Source organism: Callorhinus ursinus, unplaced genomic scaffold (assembly GCF_003265705.2).
Source record: "Callorhinus ursinus isolate GAN/ISIS: 27379988/994484 unplaced genomic scaffold, GSC_fseal_2.0 scaffold23, whole genome shotgun sequence".
NCBI classification, from domain to species: Eukaryota; Metazoa; Chordata; class Mammalia; order Carnivora; family Otariidae; genus Callorhinus; species Callorhinus ursinus.
In genome coordinates, this window is record NW_027397085.1 from 5,883,692 (window position 1) to 5,900,166 (window position 16,475).

Consider the following 16,475-nt stretch of genomic DNA (forward strand, 5'->3'; position numbering starts at 1 on the left):
CTGCTTGTGCACACACGCTCTCTCTCTCTCTGTCAAATAAATAAATAAAATCTTTAAAAAAAAAAGGAAAGGTTAACAATAATCATGCCCAACTAAATCTGTTAACCTTTAGAGAAAGCATTACATCAATTACAGCAGCATGTTAAAAAAAATGTGCAGTCTCAGAAATGGGACAACAGATTGATCTGATGAGCAAGTCCAGGGTTGAAACGCCTTTGTACTTCTCTGCAATTCTCACTATGTCTGTGTTGTTTGCATGCTTACTGTCTACCTTCTCTCTACACGGAACAGATATACTGCAGAAGCACTTAGAAATATCTTTCCTCTAAAAATGAGGTCAATCCTACCCTTAAAAATACTGAAGGTTCCCTACATGATGCAATATAGAGGGTCTCAAAGTCCCACGATTAAGGAAAACTAATCCATCCACAAACCAGAACAACAAAATCCTCCCCTCCTGCAAGTAATAACATCTTCATTACGCCTTTGGGATACAGCTTCATATCTCAGATACATAATCCACAGCCCAATGAAACTACGCAACTGTATCTGAGAACTATTAGCTCTTAAAGAAACATTAACATGAAATATTAATGAGTCATGTGTCACCATGGTAATTGAAGAAGACATGTAGGAGAATGACAAGTTTCTGAACATGAACATTTTGGTGGTGGGAAGAGAAAGTTCTGGGGCCTGAGATCTAGTAAGAAAGAGTCTGGATACACAGAGCACCAAGGAAGGAACCCCAGCCACCAAAAGGAGCAAGCAGGAGAGCGGTGAACAATGGGGCTGCCAGACTGCAGGGGAAGGATGGAGGGAGAACGAAAACCTGTTGCCAGTGTCTCAGTTCTGCCTGAGCCATCCCTGGCCGCAGGCCCTGGAACAACAGGAGGTGATACTAAGACAGAGTGACCCCTTTACTGGACTACACGCAAAGCATAGCCAACTTTGAAAGTTGGGTGCAATCAACAGGATGGGCCTGCCCAGTCTAAGGCAAGGCTGACACCACTGGGAGAACCTCAAAAGCAAGATAACCCAGTGTGAGTGTTCTCATGGGCTCTGTGCCTTCCCTGCTCCCCACCCCCTCTCCACCTCTCTCTCCACCCATCCCAGTTTGGAGCACTGTTTATTTTCTCCTCCTGGTCCTCTTCCCAGCCTAAGTCCCTGGAGGAAAGATGCTTCCAGACAGATTTGCCAGTTGCAGAGTAAAGACTACACCTCACCTGGAATGCTGGATTGGAGAACATTATCCTCAGCGCGTTCAGCAATCATGATGTGTCTCTGATGAGATCCATTGTAAATAAAGTAAAATTCGGCATCTTTAGGAAGATAAACATTTTTGCCAAACTTTGCATAGATGGTCATCTGCCCCTAAAAAGAGTAAGTTAAGGCATCATCACACTTTATTGTTCTGATTCTAAAAAACCACAGTAAAAAGGGCTGGGGTCCAAAGTTGTTATGTTGATTTCATGTGGTTGACACTCAAAAATCACAAATCCTCCTTTCCAATAGCAAACACTTGGGACGAAAGAGAGATGCTTTCTGACATTTGAAAGTATGGGTGTCAGAGCTGGTTTGTTCTGTTTTTAAAGCAGAATAAGTCCAGAGGATAGGGAAGAAATTTTTTAAGTTTACTAGCTGTATAAATGTGATTGAACTTTGTTATCTTTTATTTCATTTGAATTCCTACCTGATGAACATCACTGATTCCCTATTAATTTTTTTCTGTACCTGACATACCACCATACTACAAAGGTTCAAAACAATTATCTTTAGTAATATTGCCTTACCCTGTCCTGGATCCCAGTAGGTTGTAAGGACTTTAAATAATCACAAACTATGCCAAATACACAGCACCATATGCTCCCACACTTGTTGTGCCATTTCCAGTTGCTATTTGTCTTCTCTGAGGGAATTCCAAGTCCTCTTTTTCATCCGGCCTGGTCTCCCACTTTCTCTTGAGAGCTTCTAGTTGGCACAAACCCTGCTAAGTGCCCTGGTTCCAAGGAGAGGAGCTGCCCCTGGGTCACAGAGGAAGGTGAGGTATGTCAAGGAAGCAGGTAGCAGGTGAGGGCTCTCCAGTAGATTCTCATCCGGAGGCTGTGTGGAAGGGCTAGATCTACATTTCTACAACCAAGGGAGAAGCACCGGTAGACAGGCCTTCCAGACCCTCTTGGGACACTGGAAGTCTCAAAGGCTTCAGACACTTCCTCCACTCAAAAACAAAAAAGCAATACAAGGAGAGTCCTCCAGGGAGATGGTACATTCCACCCAGCCTGTGGGAGTGGCAGGGAAATGGAAACTAGGAGGTGGAAAGGGTCGCCCACTTTGGAAGGCCTCCAGAGCTTGGCCCACTGCGGAGAAGCATCTGGGCTTTTGTGTGCTTGCCCAACAAAAACAAACCCTCTCTTGGCAAGTCCCTCCCCCTGTGATAGGGGAGAAAAGGAAACAGAGGAAATTCTACACAGCCTCCTTAACATCTGTTTGCCTTTGATGGCTATCATCAACACTATATTCTGTAGGATATTAAGAAGTAGGCCAATCAGTATCAGAAAATCACTGCAGAACTCCTTTCTCCAATAATCACATGGATATTTCATCTAAATTTTAAAAATAAAAAGGCTATGTTTTCCTAGTGCTTTGAAATCTATCACCCACAAAGCATTACCTTAAATTATGAATAGGTATAAATACAAATTGGGGTTTCCTGGAAAAAAATCACTAGTTTACACAATTTTGAATTGTCCCTTCTCTGCATGTGAGCACATGCAAACATGCACGAATGTCATCAATAGAAAGTAGCATGCCAAGAATAATCCACCATACGATAGCTTCCAAAAAAGTTCAGGAAGAGGATCTGAAAAGCAAAAAACAAAACAAAACAAAAACCAAAAACCAGTAACAAATGTCTGACATGACAGAGAGGAAACTTAGATGAAATTCCATTTTCTAAAAAAGGAAGAATAGCCTGCGTTAGTCATGTTCCTGGTGGCTAAAGGGACTGTTAATTGTCCACGAACAGAATCTGACCTGACTTGTCGTTTTTTTTAAAGAAAACAAACCGTATCAACAGATCAAAGCTTTTCACAGATCAGAAGAATATCTAATCTGTATCTATTCAAAACAACCCTCACGTTCGTATTTTCTTTGGTTGGGTGAACAAGGACCACAGCTTACGAAGGAGTTTAAATGCAAGATTTTCCAAAGCAATATAGCCCCAAGGAGACCAGTTTTACAATTTAGGTGTGCCTTCCTTTTGAGCCCACACCATGCTCTACATTGATAAAAAAGAAGATAAACAAAAACAGGTCAGAAATAAGACCTATCCATTAAAGGGAGATGGCCACAGTCTTAGCACTAAGAACACTAGTCAGCAATAAAAAGGGGTCTTCTTATTTGCTAATTGCAAAGAGATCAGAAAGACACAGAAGGCATTATGAGGAGGGATGGGGGTGATGCAGAAATTAATCAGTCGCCTAACCAACTGAGCCACCCAGGTGCCCCAACCCCAATGTTTATAGCAGCAATGTCAACAACAGCCTAAGTATGGAAAGAGCCCAGATGCCCACTGACAGATGAATGGATAAATTTGTATTTATCCATGGATAAATTCAATGGATAAATTCACCTGGGTAGCTCAGTTGGTTAAGCGACTGCCTTCAGCTCAGGTCATGATCCTGGAGTCCCAGGATCGAGTCCCACATTGGGCACCCTGCTAGGTGGGGATAAAAATGGATAAAGAAAAGGGTGTGTGTGTGGGTGTGTGTGTGTGTGTGTGTGTGTGTGTGTGTATGTGTGTGTGTATTATATATATAATATTACTCAGCCATCAAAAAAATGAAATCTTACCATTTGCAACATGGATAGAACTAGAGGGTATTAGGCTAAGCAAAATAAGTCAATCAGAGAAAGACAATTACCATATGATATCACTCGCATGTGGAATTTAAGAAACAAAACAGAGGAGCATGGGGGAAGGGAGGGAAAAATAAAACAAGATGAAATCAGGGAGGGAGACAAACCATAAGACTTTTTTTTTTAAGATTTTATTTATTTATTTGACAGAGAGAGACACAGCGAGAGAGAGGGAACACAAGCAGGGGGAGTGGGAGAGGGAGAAGCCGAGCAGGGAGCCCGATGCGGGGCTTGATTCCAGGACCCTGGGATCATGACCTAAGCTGAAGGCAGACGCTTAACGACTGAGCCACCCAGGCGCCCCACCATAAGAGACTCTTAACTCTAGGAAACAAACTGAGGGTTGCTGGAGAGGTGGTTGGTGGGGGGATCAGGTAACTGGATGATGGGCATTAAGAGGGACACATGATATAATGAGGACTGGGTGTAATATGCAACCGATGAATCAATGAACTCTACTTCTGAAACTAATAATACACTATATGTTAATTAACTGAATTTAAATTTAAAAAATACACACTCATTTCACTGAAAATTCTGGACACAGAGGCATAATGGGCAAAATTATTTCCCCAAATTAATCTAAAACTTTAATGTGCTCTAGTCAAAACCCAAACTTGATCTTCAAATGAAATCTTTAAAGTGCATCTGGAAGATCAGATTCACAAGACTAAAAACAGTTTGGAGAAAGATAATGCTTGGGCTGTGCAGAGTGGGGTCAGAATTTGCCCTACCACAAAGCAAAGCTTGCAATAAAACCATAATAATTTAAACAGTGCAACATGGGCACAGAGACAGACCAGTGAGTAGGGAGCCCAGAAGCAGATGCATGGAAGTTATGTAATAAAGGTGACATTTCAAGCCAGTGGGGAAAGAACAGTCAACTCAGCAAATTGTTTTTGGGAACAATAGCCATCTATTAGGGGCAAAAACAGGCCTCATATCACACATTCAATTTCCAATTAATTCAATATTTAACACAAAAATTCATAAGCACATTAAGTTAGAAGGCTAACATTTCTCAGTATTGAACACAATGATAGGGATTAAAGAAATCTAAATCCCATCTATCCTGACACCCTTCCAATGTACCAAATTGTTTTCGTCCTGTTACTGCCTTCCAGTCTTTGTGCAATGCACAGCTAATTCTTACAGAGCTACCCTCATGGCGTAAGTACACATAAGGTGCTCCTCTCTCTTCTATCAAAAGTACTTTTCCATCTTCTGATTTTTGGCACCATTCAGTTGCATTCCATCAAATGGTATGCTCTATATTTTCCTCTGTCATCCCTGTATTATTGTACTTGAAAAGTGTTTCTAGCTTAACATTATAAATGATACTACAAGAAACTTTTTCATGTGCATTATTTTATGTTTCACTACTATAGAATAAAATTCCAGAAGTGGGTCCAAACATGTGAAAACTTGTCACAAATCGCCAAACTGCTTTCCAATAATGTTCTATCAAATTTCATGGCCACCAGTGCTGGTCATGAGTATCATTTTCATTGCAACCTTGCCAAAACTTTTATTTCCTAATTTATGGATAGTGAACAGTTCCTCGTTGACTTCATTCATCCTTTTTTCCCTACCTCTCAAATTACTTTTACTAAAGACTACTGCTAAATAGTGTCAACATTGTTAGTGGCCTGTTCAAATTTCAACTTAAAGAATTCTGGTCTTCCCTTCTCTATTCACATCTGCATTCACATTTGCCTTAAGCAGGTCAAAATTTTCATTTTCTCAAGTGAACCAGTTGAAATGAACATCACAATCGGTCCCTTTCCTCTCTGAATACTGAAGGTGTATCACCTGTTATTTTCTCTTGGCCAGATAAAAAGTTCTCAAATACTCCTATAAAATCTCTGCAGGCCAGTAACATGGAAAATGGGAACAAATACTGAGTAGGAAAGCTGGACTAGAACCATACCGAATACACCCCAATATAAACACACATATACACACACACACAGTTAATTAAATCAACATTTTTTTACCTAGAAGCATCCTCTTTGAGAAATTCTACTTGTAAAACTGATCAATAATTCTCAAAGACCAAGCCTTCTGTTGAAATGCTGTGACATCTGTAGATTTCTTCTCAAAGAACCAAAAAGGTATTCAATCTTTTTGCCCCATTAAACTATTTATTTCATCCAATTATTTTACTCTTCTTCTGATGACATTTAAGATGGAAATGGTTGGCACTGATGTGCACGTTCTAAATATTTTTTTCCTTAAGCTAGGTCTCTAAATACTTTGATAGCTTGGTGCTTGTATTATCCTAATCACTGAATATTCTTGTGCTAATGTTCTTCCTACTCTCTTCACTCTCCCCCTCTGTAGACAATGTAGCTATGTATAATTATACTTGTTACTAACAATGTCATTTGCTAAACAACCTTAACCATCTAATTTCTAAAATATCTGGCATGAATATGGAATAAATATTGTAGTTTCAAATTATGACAATGAGAACAAAGTGCATCTTTTTATTTATTTTTTTAAGATTTTATTTATTTATTTGACAGAGAGAGACACAGTGAGAGAGGGAACACAAGCAGGGGGAGTGGGAGAGGGAGAAGCACGCTTCCCCCGGAGCAGGGAGCCCGAGGCGGGGCTTAATTCCAGGACCCTGGGATCATGACCCGAGCGGAAGGTAGAAGCTTAACGACTGAGCCACCCAGGCACCCCAAAGTGTGCATCTTTTTATAGTGGCGGTTTTTTAATCGGGGCCACAGGAAAAATCCATGAATGGGTTTCAGGAGGTCTGGATACCTTTTAAAATTCTTAGCAAAACCCTCTTCATGTGTGTATGTGTCCATTTTTCTGAAGAAAGGTTTACTGATTTCATCATATTCTCAAAGGTATCCAATTCTAACTTCTATAGAACCAAATAATAGTGGGAACATAATAAATGTCATTTAATGACAATGGTGACCTTTGCATATGATAGTAAGACATGTACTACTGTTCTTCAAGGTATTCTGCACAGCCTTTACATGGGGTGATTTTTAGGATAGAATCACATTAAAGGTACATTTTTTTTTAATTTTATTATGTTATGTTAGTCACCATACAATACATCATTAGTTTTTGATGTGGTGATCCACGATCCATTGTTTGTGTATAACACCCAGTGCTCAATGCAGTCCATGCCCTCCTTTCTTTTTAAGTTTTTTTTAAGATTTTATTTATTTATTTGAGAGAGAGAATGAGATAGAGAGAGAGCATGAGAGGGGGGACGGTCCGAGGGAGAAGCAGACTCCCTGCTGAGTGGGAAGCCTGATGCGAGACTCGATCCCGGGACTCCAGGATCATGACCTGAGCCAAAGGCAGTTGCTTAACCAACTGAGCCACTCAGGCGCCCAGTACGTGCCCTCCTTAATACCCATCACCAGGCTAACCCATCCCCCCTCCCCTCTAAAACCCTGTTTGTTTCTCAGAGTCCATAGTCTCTCATGGTTCACCTCTCCCTCCGATTTCCGCCCCCTTCATTTCTCCCTTCCTTCTCCTAATGTCCTCCATGCTGTTCCTTATGTTCCACAAATAAGTGAAACCATATGATAATTGACTTTCTCTGCTTGACTTATTTCACTTAGCATAATCTCCTCCAGTCCCATCCAGGTTGATGTAAAAGTTGGGTATTCATCCTTTCTGATGGCTGAGTGATATTCCCTTGTATATATGGACCACATCTTCTTTATCCATTCGTCTGTTGAAGGGCATCTCGGCTCTTTCCACAGTTTGGCTATTGTGGACATTGCTGCTATGAACATTGGGGTGCATATGGCCCTTGTTTTCACTACATCTGTGTCTTTGGGGTAAATACCCAGGAGTGCAATCACTGGGTTATAGGGTAGCTCTATTTTTAAATTTTTGAGGAACGTCCACACAGTTTTCCAAAGTGGCTGTACCAACTTGCATTCCCACCAACAGTGTAAGAGGGTTCCCCTTTCCCCACAACCTCCCCAACGTTTGTTGTTTCTTTCCCTGTCCATTTTTGCCATTCTAACGGGTGTAAGATGGTATCTCAATGTGGTTTTGATTTGAATTTCCCTGATGGCTAATGACAATGAACATTTTTTCATGTGTCTGTTAGCCATTTGTATGTCTTCTTCAGAGAAGTGTCTTTTCTTATCTTCTGCCTATTTTTTGACTTATTTGTTTTTTGGGTGTTAAGTTTGAGAATTCTTTATAGATCATGGATACCAGCCCTTTATCTGTAGTGTCATATGCAAATATCTTCTCCCATTCTGTGGGTTGCCTCTTTGTTTTGTTGACTATTTCCTTTGCTGTGCAGAAGCTTTTTATCTTGATGAAGTCCCAAAAGTTCATTTTTGCTTTTGTTTCACTAGCTTTTGGAGATGTATTTAAAGATACATGTTAACTGAGGTGCTAAATATTGTACTGCAAGTTTACTAATACATGCCATGAAAACCATTATGCTAATATAAACATAATGCTCTAAGTGAATTATCAAATTTGATTGTTTTTAACACCTGAAACTTGTCTTTACAACAAAAAATGATTCTACACAGAACCTTCCCTGCAGAGCAGGGTGTTTAATGTTGTGAGATTCTTGAGAATTTTTAAAAGTGTATTATCCCATTTTATAGTTAAGTAAATAAAAGTACAGGAACTAGTCAGTACTAACTATCTCAAGATCCCAGAGCCAGATGGACAGTACTGAGTGTCTTGATTTCTACCCCTACCTGCAAGTTACATACCCTCTTTACCTTCTTCAAGCACAATTCAAAAAATGTGCTATGGGCATTAAGTCTTTTATTCCAAATTACTGTGTTTAAATACTTCTTTAAACCAACATGAAACAATGCAAAACTTATTTCCTGTGTATACATTTATTATAGATATATGCATATCTATACACACATATTTAGCTCTTATGAGCACAGTATTTCACAATTACAAAGTGCTTTATTGTATATTTTCTCCTCTTATTCCCACAGTAAGACCTAGGAAGTATTATCATGATTCTAATCACATAAGTGAGAACCTAGGTACTATAAGGTCCAGTTAGAAGCAGAGCCACAAATCAAATCCATATCTTCCCGCCCCAGGCCCAGCATACTTTTCTCCCCAACATGTTACTATACAAAGAGCAGTGCTCAGGTGTTTGTTGACTTACTACACCTTTATTGACTTACTTCACCTCAACCTTTATTTTACATACTTAATATAAATATTCTCATCCTGAAATCCACAGGTAGGGGTGGAGTGGAAAGGGGAGGGAAGAGAAATATTCCTTAGTCCCCTCAAGATAAATGCACAGTTTCAGGCATTAGTCTTGGGAGAAAGTGTCTTTTAGTTAAAGATTCTTCTAAGTGTGCAAGAAGCATATGATTCAAAAAGTTTAGGAGCGGGCGCCTGGGTGGCTCAGTTGGTTAAACGACTGCCTTTGGCTCAGGTCATGATCCTGGAGTCCCAGGATCGAGTCCCACATTGGGCTCCCTGCTCAGCAGGGAGTCTGCTTCTCCCTCTGACCCTCCCCCCTCTCATGTGCTCTCTCTCTCTCTCTCTCTAATAAATAAATAAAATCTTTAAAAAAAAAAGTTTAGGAGCCAATGATCGAAAACATGTTTTAACCATCTTTTGCATCGTATAAAATATCAACATCATTCAAATGTCTTGTCCCAAACCAAAACTAAATCAACAAAACACAGGTGAATACAAATTGGTTAAATCCAAGGGGACTATCAGAATCATATTTTTAGGGAAGATACACTAAAATGACTTAAGAGTCTTTTAAGACATTTCTTCAGAAAGACCCTTTCAAGTAGGAATGGTTTCCATTTCCAGACAGGATAAGACAAACCACAGAAGTCCAACATTCCTGCTGGTAACAACTAGAAAATCAAGACAGAAAAAATGAAAATTTTATTAAAAATTTATTTTAAAATTTTATTAAAAATTTAACAGTCATATCCTTAAAGGCATCAGAGAACTACAGGAAAAAGAACAAAATGCATTTAAGTTCCAGAAAGGGGAGAACCACTCAGAGAAGTTATGGAAGTCGGAAGACAACAGAATGTTATCTTTAACATTTAGGACCTCTGTTATTTTATTTATAAAAGAAATAAAATAACAGAGGTCCTAAAATTCCATGCCTATCAAAAATATCCTTGGGGCGCCAAGGTGGCTCAGTCAGTTAAGTGTCAGACTCTTGATTTCAGCTCAGGTCATGATTTCAGGGCTGTCAGACTGAGCCCTGGGTAGGGCTTCACACTCAGCAGGGAGTCTGCTTGAGATTCTCTCTCTCTCTCCCTCTCCCTCTGCCCCTTCCCCACCCTTCTCTTTCCCTCTCAAAAAAAAAAAAAAAATCCTTAAAAAAGACGCTGAAATTAAAACGCTTCAGACAAATATAGAGGGAATTCATTGCCAGCAAAACAACACTAAAAGAAACATTAAAGGGAATTATTCAAGCAGAAATAAAATGATCTCTAACACAAACAGACACGGAGGGGAGAATTGAACAGTGGAGTAAATATAATTAATATATAATGTACAAAATAGGAACTATGTCATGGAGTTGAAAATATTTGTAAAACTAAAATGTCTGACAATAGTAATGTAAAAGGCAAATGGGATTCACGTGCCTAGCAGTTTGGGGAAAATGTTAAACATAATAGCTCATTACACTTGTGTCAAATACATAAGTTTTAAGTTGAGGGTAACAGTAGAAAAATGTATAACAAGTTACAGAAGAAAAACCCAATTAGAAAATATCTTATTAATCACAAAGACAGGAGAAACAAAAACATAAAACGTATGTCAAATAGTTATAGGATATAAATCCAAATATACCAGCAATTATTTTAAGTGTAAATGAACTGACCCAAATACAATACCAACACAGTACAGAATTTTTTAATTCAAAAATGAAAGAAAAAAACACAGAAAGCTTAAAAGTAAAAAAATATACCAACCAAAGAAAGCAAGTATGGCCAAAACAGTATCAGAAAAAGTAGATTTTTTTTTTAAAGATTTTATTTATTTATTTGACAGAGCGAGAGAGAGGGAGAAAGAGAGAAAGCTCACACAAGCAGGGGGAGCAGCAGGCAGAGGGAGAGGGAGAAGCAGGCTTCCCGCTGAGCAGGGAGCCTGATGTGGGGCTCGGTCCTGGGATTCTGACCTGAGCCCAAGACAGACGCTTAACAACTGAGCCACCCAGGCACCCCTGAAAAAGTAGATTTTAAGCACGTCTTGCTAGTAAAGAAAGAGAAACTTTGCATCATAGTTTAAAAAGAGATTATCATCATATTAAATCTGTATGGACCTAATAACACAGCCTCAAAATATTTTTAAAAAATTAACAAGCCAAAGACCTAGACCAATCCATAATCACAAGTTAGACCTTAACATGCCTCTCTCTGTAGCTGATGGAAGAAGCAGACAAAAAAAGTGACAAGGATATAAAAGATCTGAATCACATAAGTAACACAATTATTTACCAAAGGAGCAATTACCATAATTAAATGTATATGTAAATATTAAAAAGCCACACATTTTTCATATCTCTGCAATAAATTCAGTTATACATAAACACACAAATCAAAAATTCTCCACTTTCACACTGAATGGGATGATCCACCACTACAGAACTGAAATAGCCTTTGTTTCTGTATCAACGCTGGAGTAAAAAAAAAAAAAAAAAAAAAAAATTCAGGACAGAGGTCAGTAAATTACTCCAATTCCTCAAGAAAAACATAAGTAGGCTTTAAAAGTCTCCTTAGAGGCTCGATTATTGCTCACTGAGAAGTCTCCTTAGAGGGGTGCATGGGTGGCTCAGTGGTTAAGCATCTGCCTCAGCTCAGGTCATGATTCCAGGGTCCTGGGATCAAGCCCCGCATCAGGCTCCCTGCTCCGCAGGGAGTCCGATTCTCTTTCTGCCCCTCCCCCTGCTTGTGTTCCTTCTCTCACTTTGTCTCGTTCTGTCAAATAAATAAATACAATCTTTAAAAAAAAAAAAGTCTCCTTAGATTACTTCCTTTTAAAATCACTAAAAAAAATAATAAAATCACTAACTTACTCACAGATGTATGAAAACACAGAACTCCTAGAAATTGAAAATACATATGACACTTTAAGCAGATCACTGAAGGAAAGGTACTGGCTTGGGTTTAAGAAAATTCCAGTTATAATCTGTACTCTTAAATCACCCCAGTAGCTCTTGAGGAAGAAAGGCCCTGTGCGTGGTTCCCAAATAATCAAGTACATAAATAAGGAATGAAGAAAATGCAGTTTAACAACTGGATGGCAGTTAGGATTTTAGTCAATAATCAACTAAGCATGAGCTGTCACCGACCCAGCTACCCTAAAATGCTAACTCTGGCCTACCCTGCATGGGTGAAAATCTAGTAACTCCATTAAGAATGGGTATGGTCCAGCTCTGCTCTCCACCAGACATACCTGGGCCATGGAAATACTTCAATACACACAAAACTGACAACACGTTCAGCAGAAACAACAAGGATGCCAAAGGGACACAAAAACCATATTGTCATATGAGGAACAATTGAAGGAACTGGGACTGTTTGGCCAAAGAAGCGTAGAATCATGGTTAAATGGTCACTGTTAGAAATATCCGAGGGTCTCTCAGGCCGACAGGGGCTCTGACATGTTCTGCAGGCCCCAAGGGGGAAAGCCCAGAACAATGGAGGGAAGGACAGGGCACAGAGTTCAATTCTACAGTGAGAGCCTTCTAAGAATCAGAGATGGCCAAAGATGACAAAGATTGCTCTACCTTAGAAGGAATAAGCACAACCCGAAGACACTGCTTTTGTTTTATTTTGCTTTGCTTATTTATGTATCATAAAAGAGAATGGGGCTAAATACAGACCTACCTAGTCTTACAAATCTAGAATCTTTGATACCTGGTATATAATCTAGATTAATAGCTTCAATATGAAAAAAAAATATGTAGGTCTAGATAAGTGGTATTTTTGTGTGTATTTAAATTAATTGCTCCTTACTCTTTTGCTTCAATTTCCTAGCTCCTTGAGTTGACGGTTAGTTCATTTTCAGTTTCTGCATTAGTAGTTTTCAAATTGAGATCAGGGGAACTCTGGATTCTAATGGAGCTCACAAGCATTCCATTTAAATTTCATTTTGGAAAATAGGTTTCCAATTTTTTTAAGACTTTATTTATTTGTTTGACACACACACACAGAGAGAGAGAGAGAGCACAAGCAGAGGGAGCAGGAAAGGGAGAAGCAGGCCCCCCACCAAACAGGGAGCCCAATGTGGGGCTCAATCCCAGGCCCCTGGCCCCTGAGCCCAAGGCAGACACTTAACCAACTGAGCCACCCAGGTGCCCCAGTTTCCAATTATTTCTAAATCTAAAAAGACTGCATTCACTTAAATGTATTATTTACCAAGTTTTATTACACTGGTGAGGACCTGAACTGCCAAGCTAAGTCACTGTCTTTGGTGAATTAATAAATGTAATATATTTAAATTTGAAGAACACATTTAACAATAAAGAAGTTTTATCCATTTTATATATTAAAGTTCCCCATATTACTTTGTTTAGGGAAAAAGCGTTTTCCTTTGGGGGAAAGAAAGGTTTTCCTTTGGGAGAAAAAAAGGTTTTCCTTCAGAAAAGAAGTTTCAACTCCACCTACTTGGTGTCTGTAAGGCCCCTCAGACTCTAGGACACCCTCTGCTCATCTGTACTGGAAGCTCAAGTTCACCTCTAGCTCACATCTCAAACAAGCTTTTAATTTCCATTGATGACTGCAATTCATCAACTTCAGATTCAGGTTGAATCCAAGCAGACAATCATCTCGTTGGGTTATTATTTAATGCTTGAGGTCTACCAATGTATGTCAAACTGTGTGTCATATGAAGGTCAGTCTGGGTCCACTGACAGCATTGAATGTGCCAAACTGAAACCAAGACTATCCGGAATACAAAGAACCCTGAGTCTTCATGAACTGGTAGCTCCTGGACAAAGACTGACACAATCACAGTGACATGATCATCTGTATTCTTATTTCAGAGTAGGGCGCAGAGCTCCTGCATTCCACAGAGGTCCCTCTTATGTCGGTACAAAAGAAGGGAACAGTGCCCTTTGTCCTTCTCATCTGGCCAGCATCTGTGCCAGAGCACAAATTCAACTCTCTACCGCCGACACACGCACAGGCCATTCTTAAACAAGAGCACTGAAGGGCCTACCAAATAATGACCAGTGCAGGATAAAAGAATCAGGAACGCTTGCTCAGAGAAGTAGGGATTTAGAAACTTATAAAACATAGAGCTGTAAGAAGCCTCAGAGTTCATGGGATCAATCCCTGACATCCCAGATGAGGAAAGTGGAAGTCCATACCAAGAGTTGACTTGCTCTGGGTCCGACCATACAGCAGACCCAGGGCTGGGGCCCAGGTCTTCACCCAGCATCCAATGTTCTTCCCATGCTCCAAGCTGCCAGTTGGAAGATTTACCACCTCACCCCTGTACTCCTACCCCAGGGCCTGGGAAAGAAAGGCCTTTATGGAAACGAGTCAGGAGTAGAGGCAATCAATGCTGTCAAAGCTCCCCAGTATTCACTGCACAACACCCATCTCTCCCCATGCTCTTGTCTCTTCTCTTCCTCAACTCTCATCCCCTCTGTCAAACTACAGCACACTCTCAGGGCCTACTGCTCTTCTCCATCTCCAAATGCAAACAAGCACAGGTAAAAGCCAGCCAAGCCACAGCATGGCAAACACGCAACTGCAGAAACCAGGGGCACAGGGCAACGAGGAAAGAGCACCCAGAGACTCTGCTCAGCCCCAGCTCCAAAAGAGTCTGTGCGCTGTAAGGAAAGAAAAAACAAGGATGAGAGCTCTGTGGGGAGGGAAAGGACAAAACAGGAGCAGCGGTGGGCTAGGGAGTGATGGCAGTGACAAGAGGAGAAAGGACTAGAAAAACAAAGCAACTGAGAAGTGAGGTGAAGCAGGAAAAGGGCAAGAAAGATGGAAAATAAATGACAATGAGAAGAGAAATATCCACCCTACCGGGAACTGCAATCTGGAAACACCTTTGTAAAAAGGAATGGGGTGGGGCAGGGAGGAGCTGAATTTTGAGGCTTCGAAAGAATATTTCATCTGACCCAAATCGATCACTATAGTGCACACCTGAAACTAATATAACACTGTATGTTAACTACACTGGAATTAACGTTTTTAAAAATGAGTTATACGAAAACAATGAATCATGGAACACTAACATCAAAAACTAATGATGTAATGTATGGTGATTAACATAATAAAATAAAATTTAAAAAAATGAATTCTTGCCATTTGCAACAACATAGATGGATCTAGTGGATACAATGCTAAGTGAAGTCAGTCAGAGGAAAACAAATACCGTATATTTCATTTATATGTGGAATTTAAGAAACAACTGAACAAATAAAAAAAGAGACAAACAAAAAAGCAGACTTTTAAATACAGAGAACTGATGGTCACCAGAGGAGAGGTGAGTTGGGGGATGGGTGAAATAGGCAAAAGGGATTAAGAGCACACTTACCATGAGGAGCACCAAGTAATGTATAGTATTGTTGAATCATTATACTGTATACCTGAAACTAATATAACCTTTTATGTTAAATAAAATTGATTTTTTAAGATTTAAAAAAATGGAAAAATGGGGCACCTGGGTGGCCCAATCATTAAGCGTCTGCATTCAGCTCAGGTCATGATTCCAGGGTCCTGGGATCGACCCCTGCATCAGGCTCCCTGCTGGGCGGGAAGCCTGCTTCTCCCTCTCCCACTCTCCCTGCTTGTGTTTCCTCTCTCGCTGTGTCTCTGTCAAATAAATAAAATCTTTTTAAAAAATGGAAAAAAAAAAAAAGAATTGAGGGCAAAAAAAGCACCATGGAATGTGTCTTCTTGTGACACATCACAGCGGATGTTTTTCCAAACTCCTCACATCCAACTAATGGCCACACCCCTAGCTAGAAAGTCCCTCTCTCCTGTGTCGTACACAACAGTGTTGGGAGGAGAGGGCACCCTTAGGGATTCCTTTCCCATTCTCAGTCCCACTTTAGAACTGGCAATGACTTTAGAATGCAGGAGCCCATTTTTCTGGCCTTGTCCTCCTTTTCAGCCCTGTACTTAGAACTTTCCTGAATCTTCAGGTCAACTGTTCAGGGCTCTCCGCCAGTGAAAAATATGACCTACATGCAAAGCTGCCCAGTGTTGCCTTCACCAGAGATACCATCTGGCCAAAAGTTAGTTGGAGTCTGTTACTTCTTCTGAATTCAGCACAAAGCCCAGCAGTACAAGAACATCTGTAGCAACCCACACAAAGAACCAATCCCAAAAGCCTAAGTGCATAAATAATCTTGTTAAAGAATAATACCTTCCATACGCCCAAAATCTAGTGTGTGGCACTGATCTATGCACTAGCCTGATCATATTTGATCATATTCTGCTTTTTTTGTATTGTTTTGTTTTTGTTTTTATCTTTTTTTTTCTTTTTCTTTTCTTTTTCTCTTTCTTTTTTCTTTCTTTCCCTTTCTTTTCCCCTGGTTTCAGGTCTTTTCTGATTTGTATACA

At 39.9% G+C, this 16,475-nt stretch overlaps 1 protein-coding gene across 6 annotated transcripts in view; it reads right to left on the reverse strand.

Moving 5' to 3' along the window:
- Positions 1–16,475, reverse strand: part of ARHGEF28 (Rho guanine nucleotide exchange factor 28) — a 324,502-nt gene that overhangs the window by 177,225 nt on the left and 130,802 nt on the right. For all 6 annotated transcript variants that reach the window (XM_073905343.1, XM_073905344.1, XM_073905346.1 and 3 more), the window contains one exon: positions 1,224–1,371. In XM_073905343.1, coding sequence (XP_073761444.1) covers positions 1,224–1,371 — 148 coding nt within the window. The remainder of the gene's footprint in view (positions 1–1,223; positions 1,372–16,475) is intronic.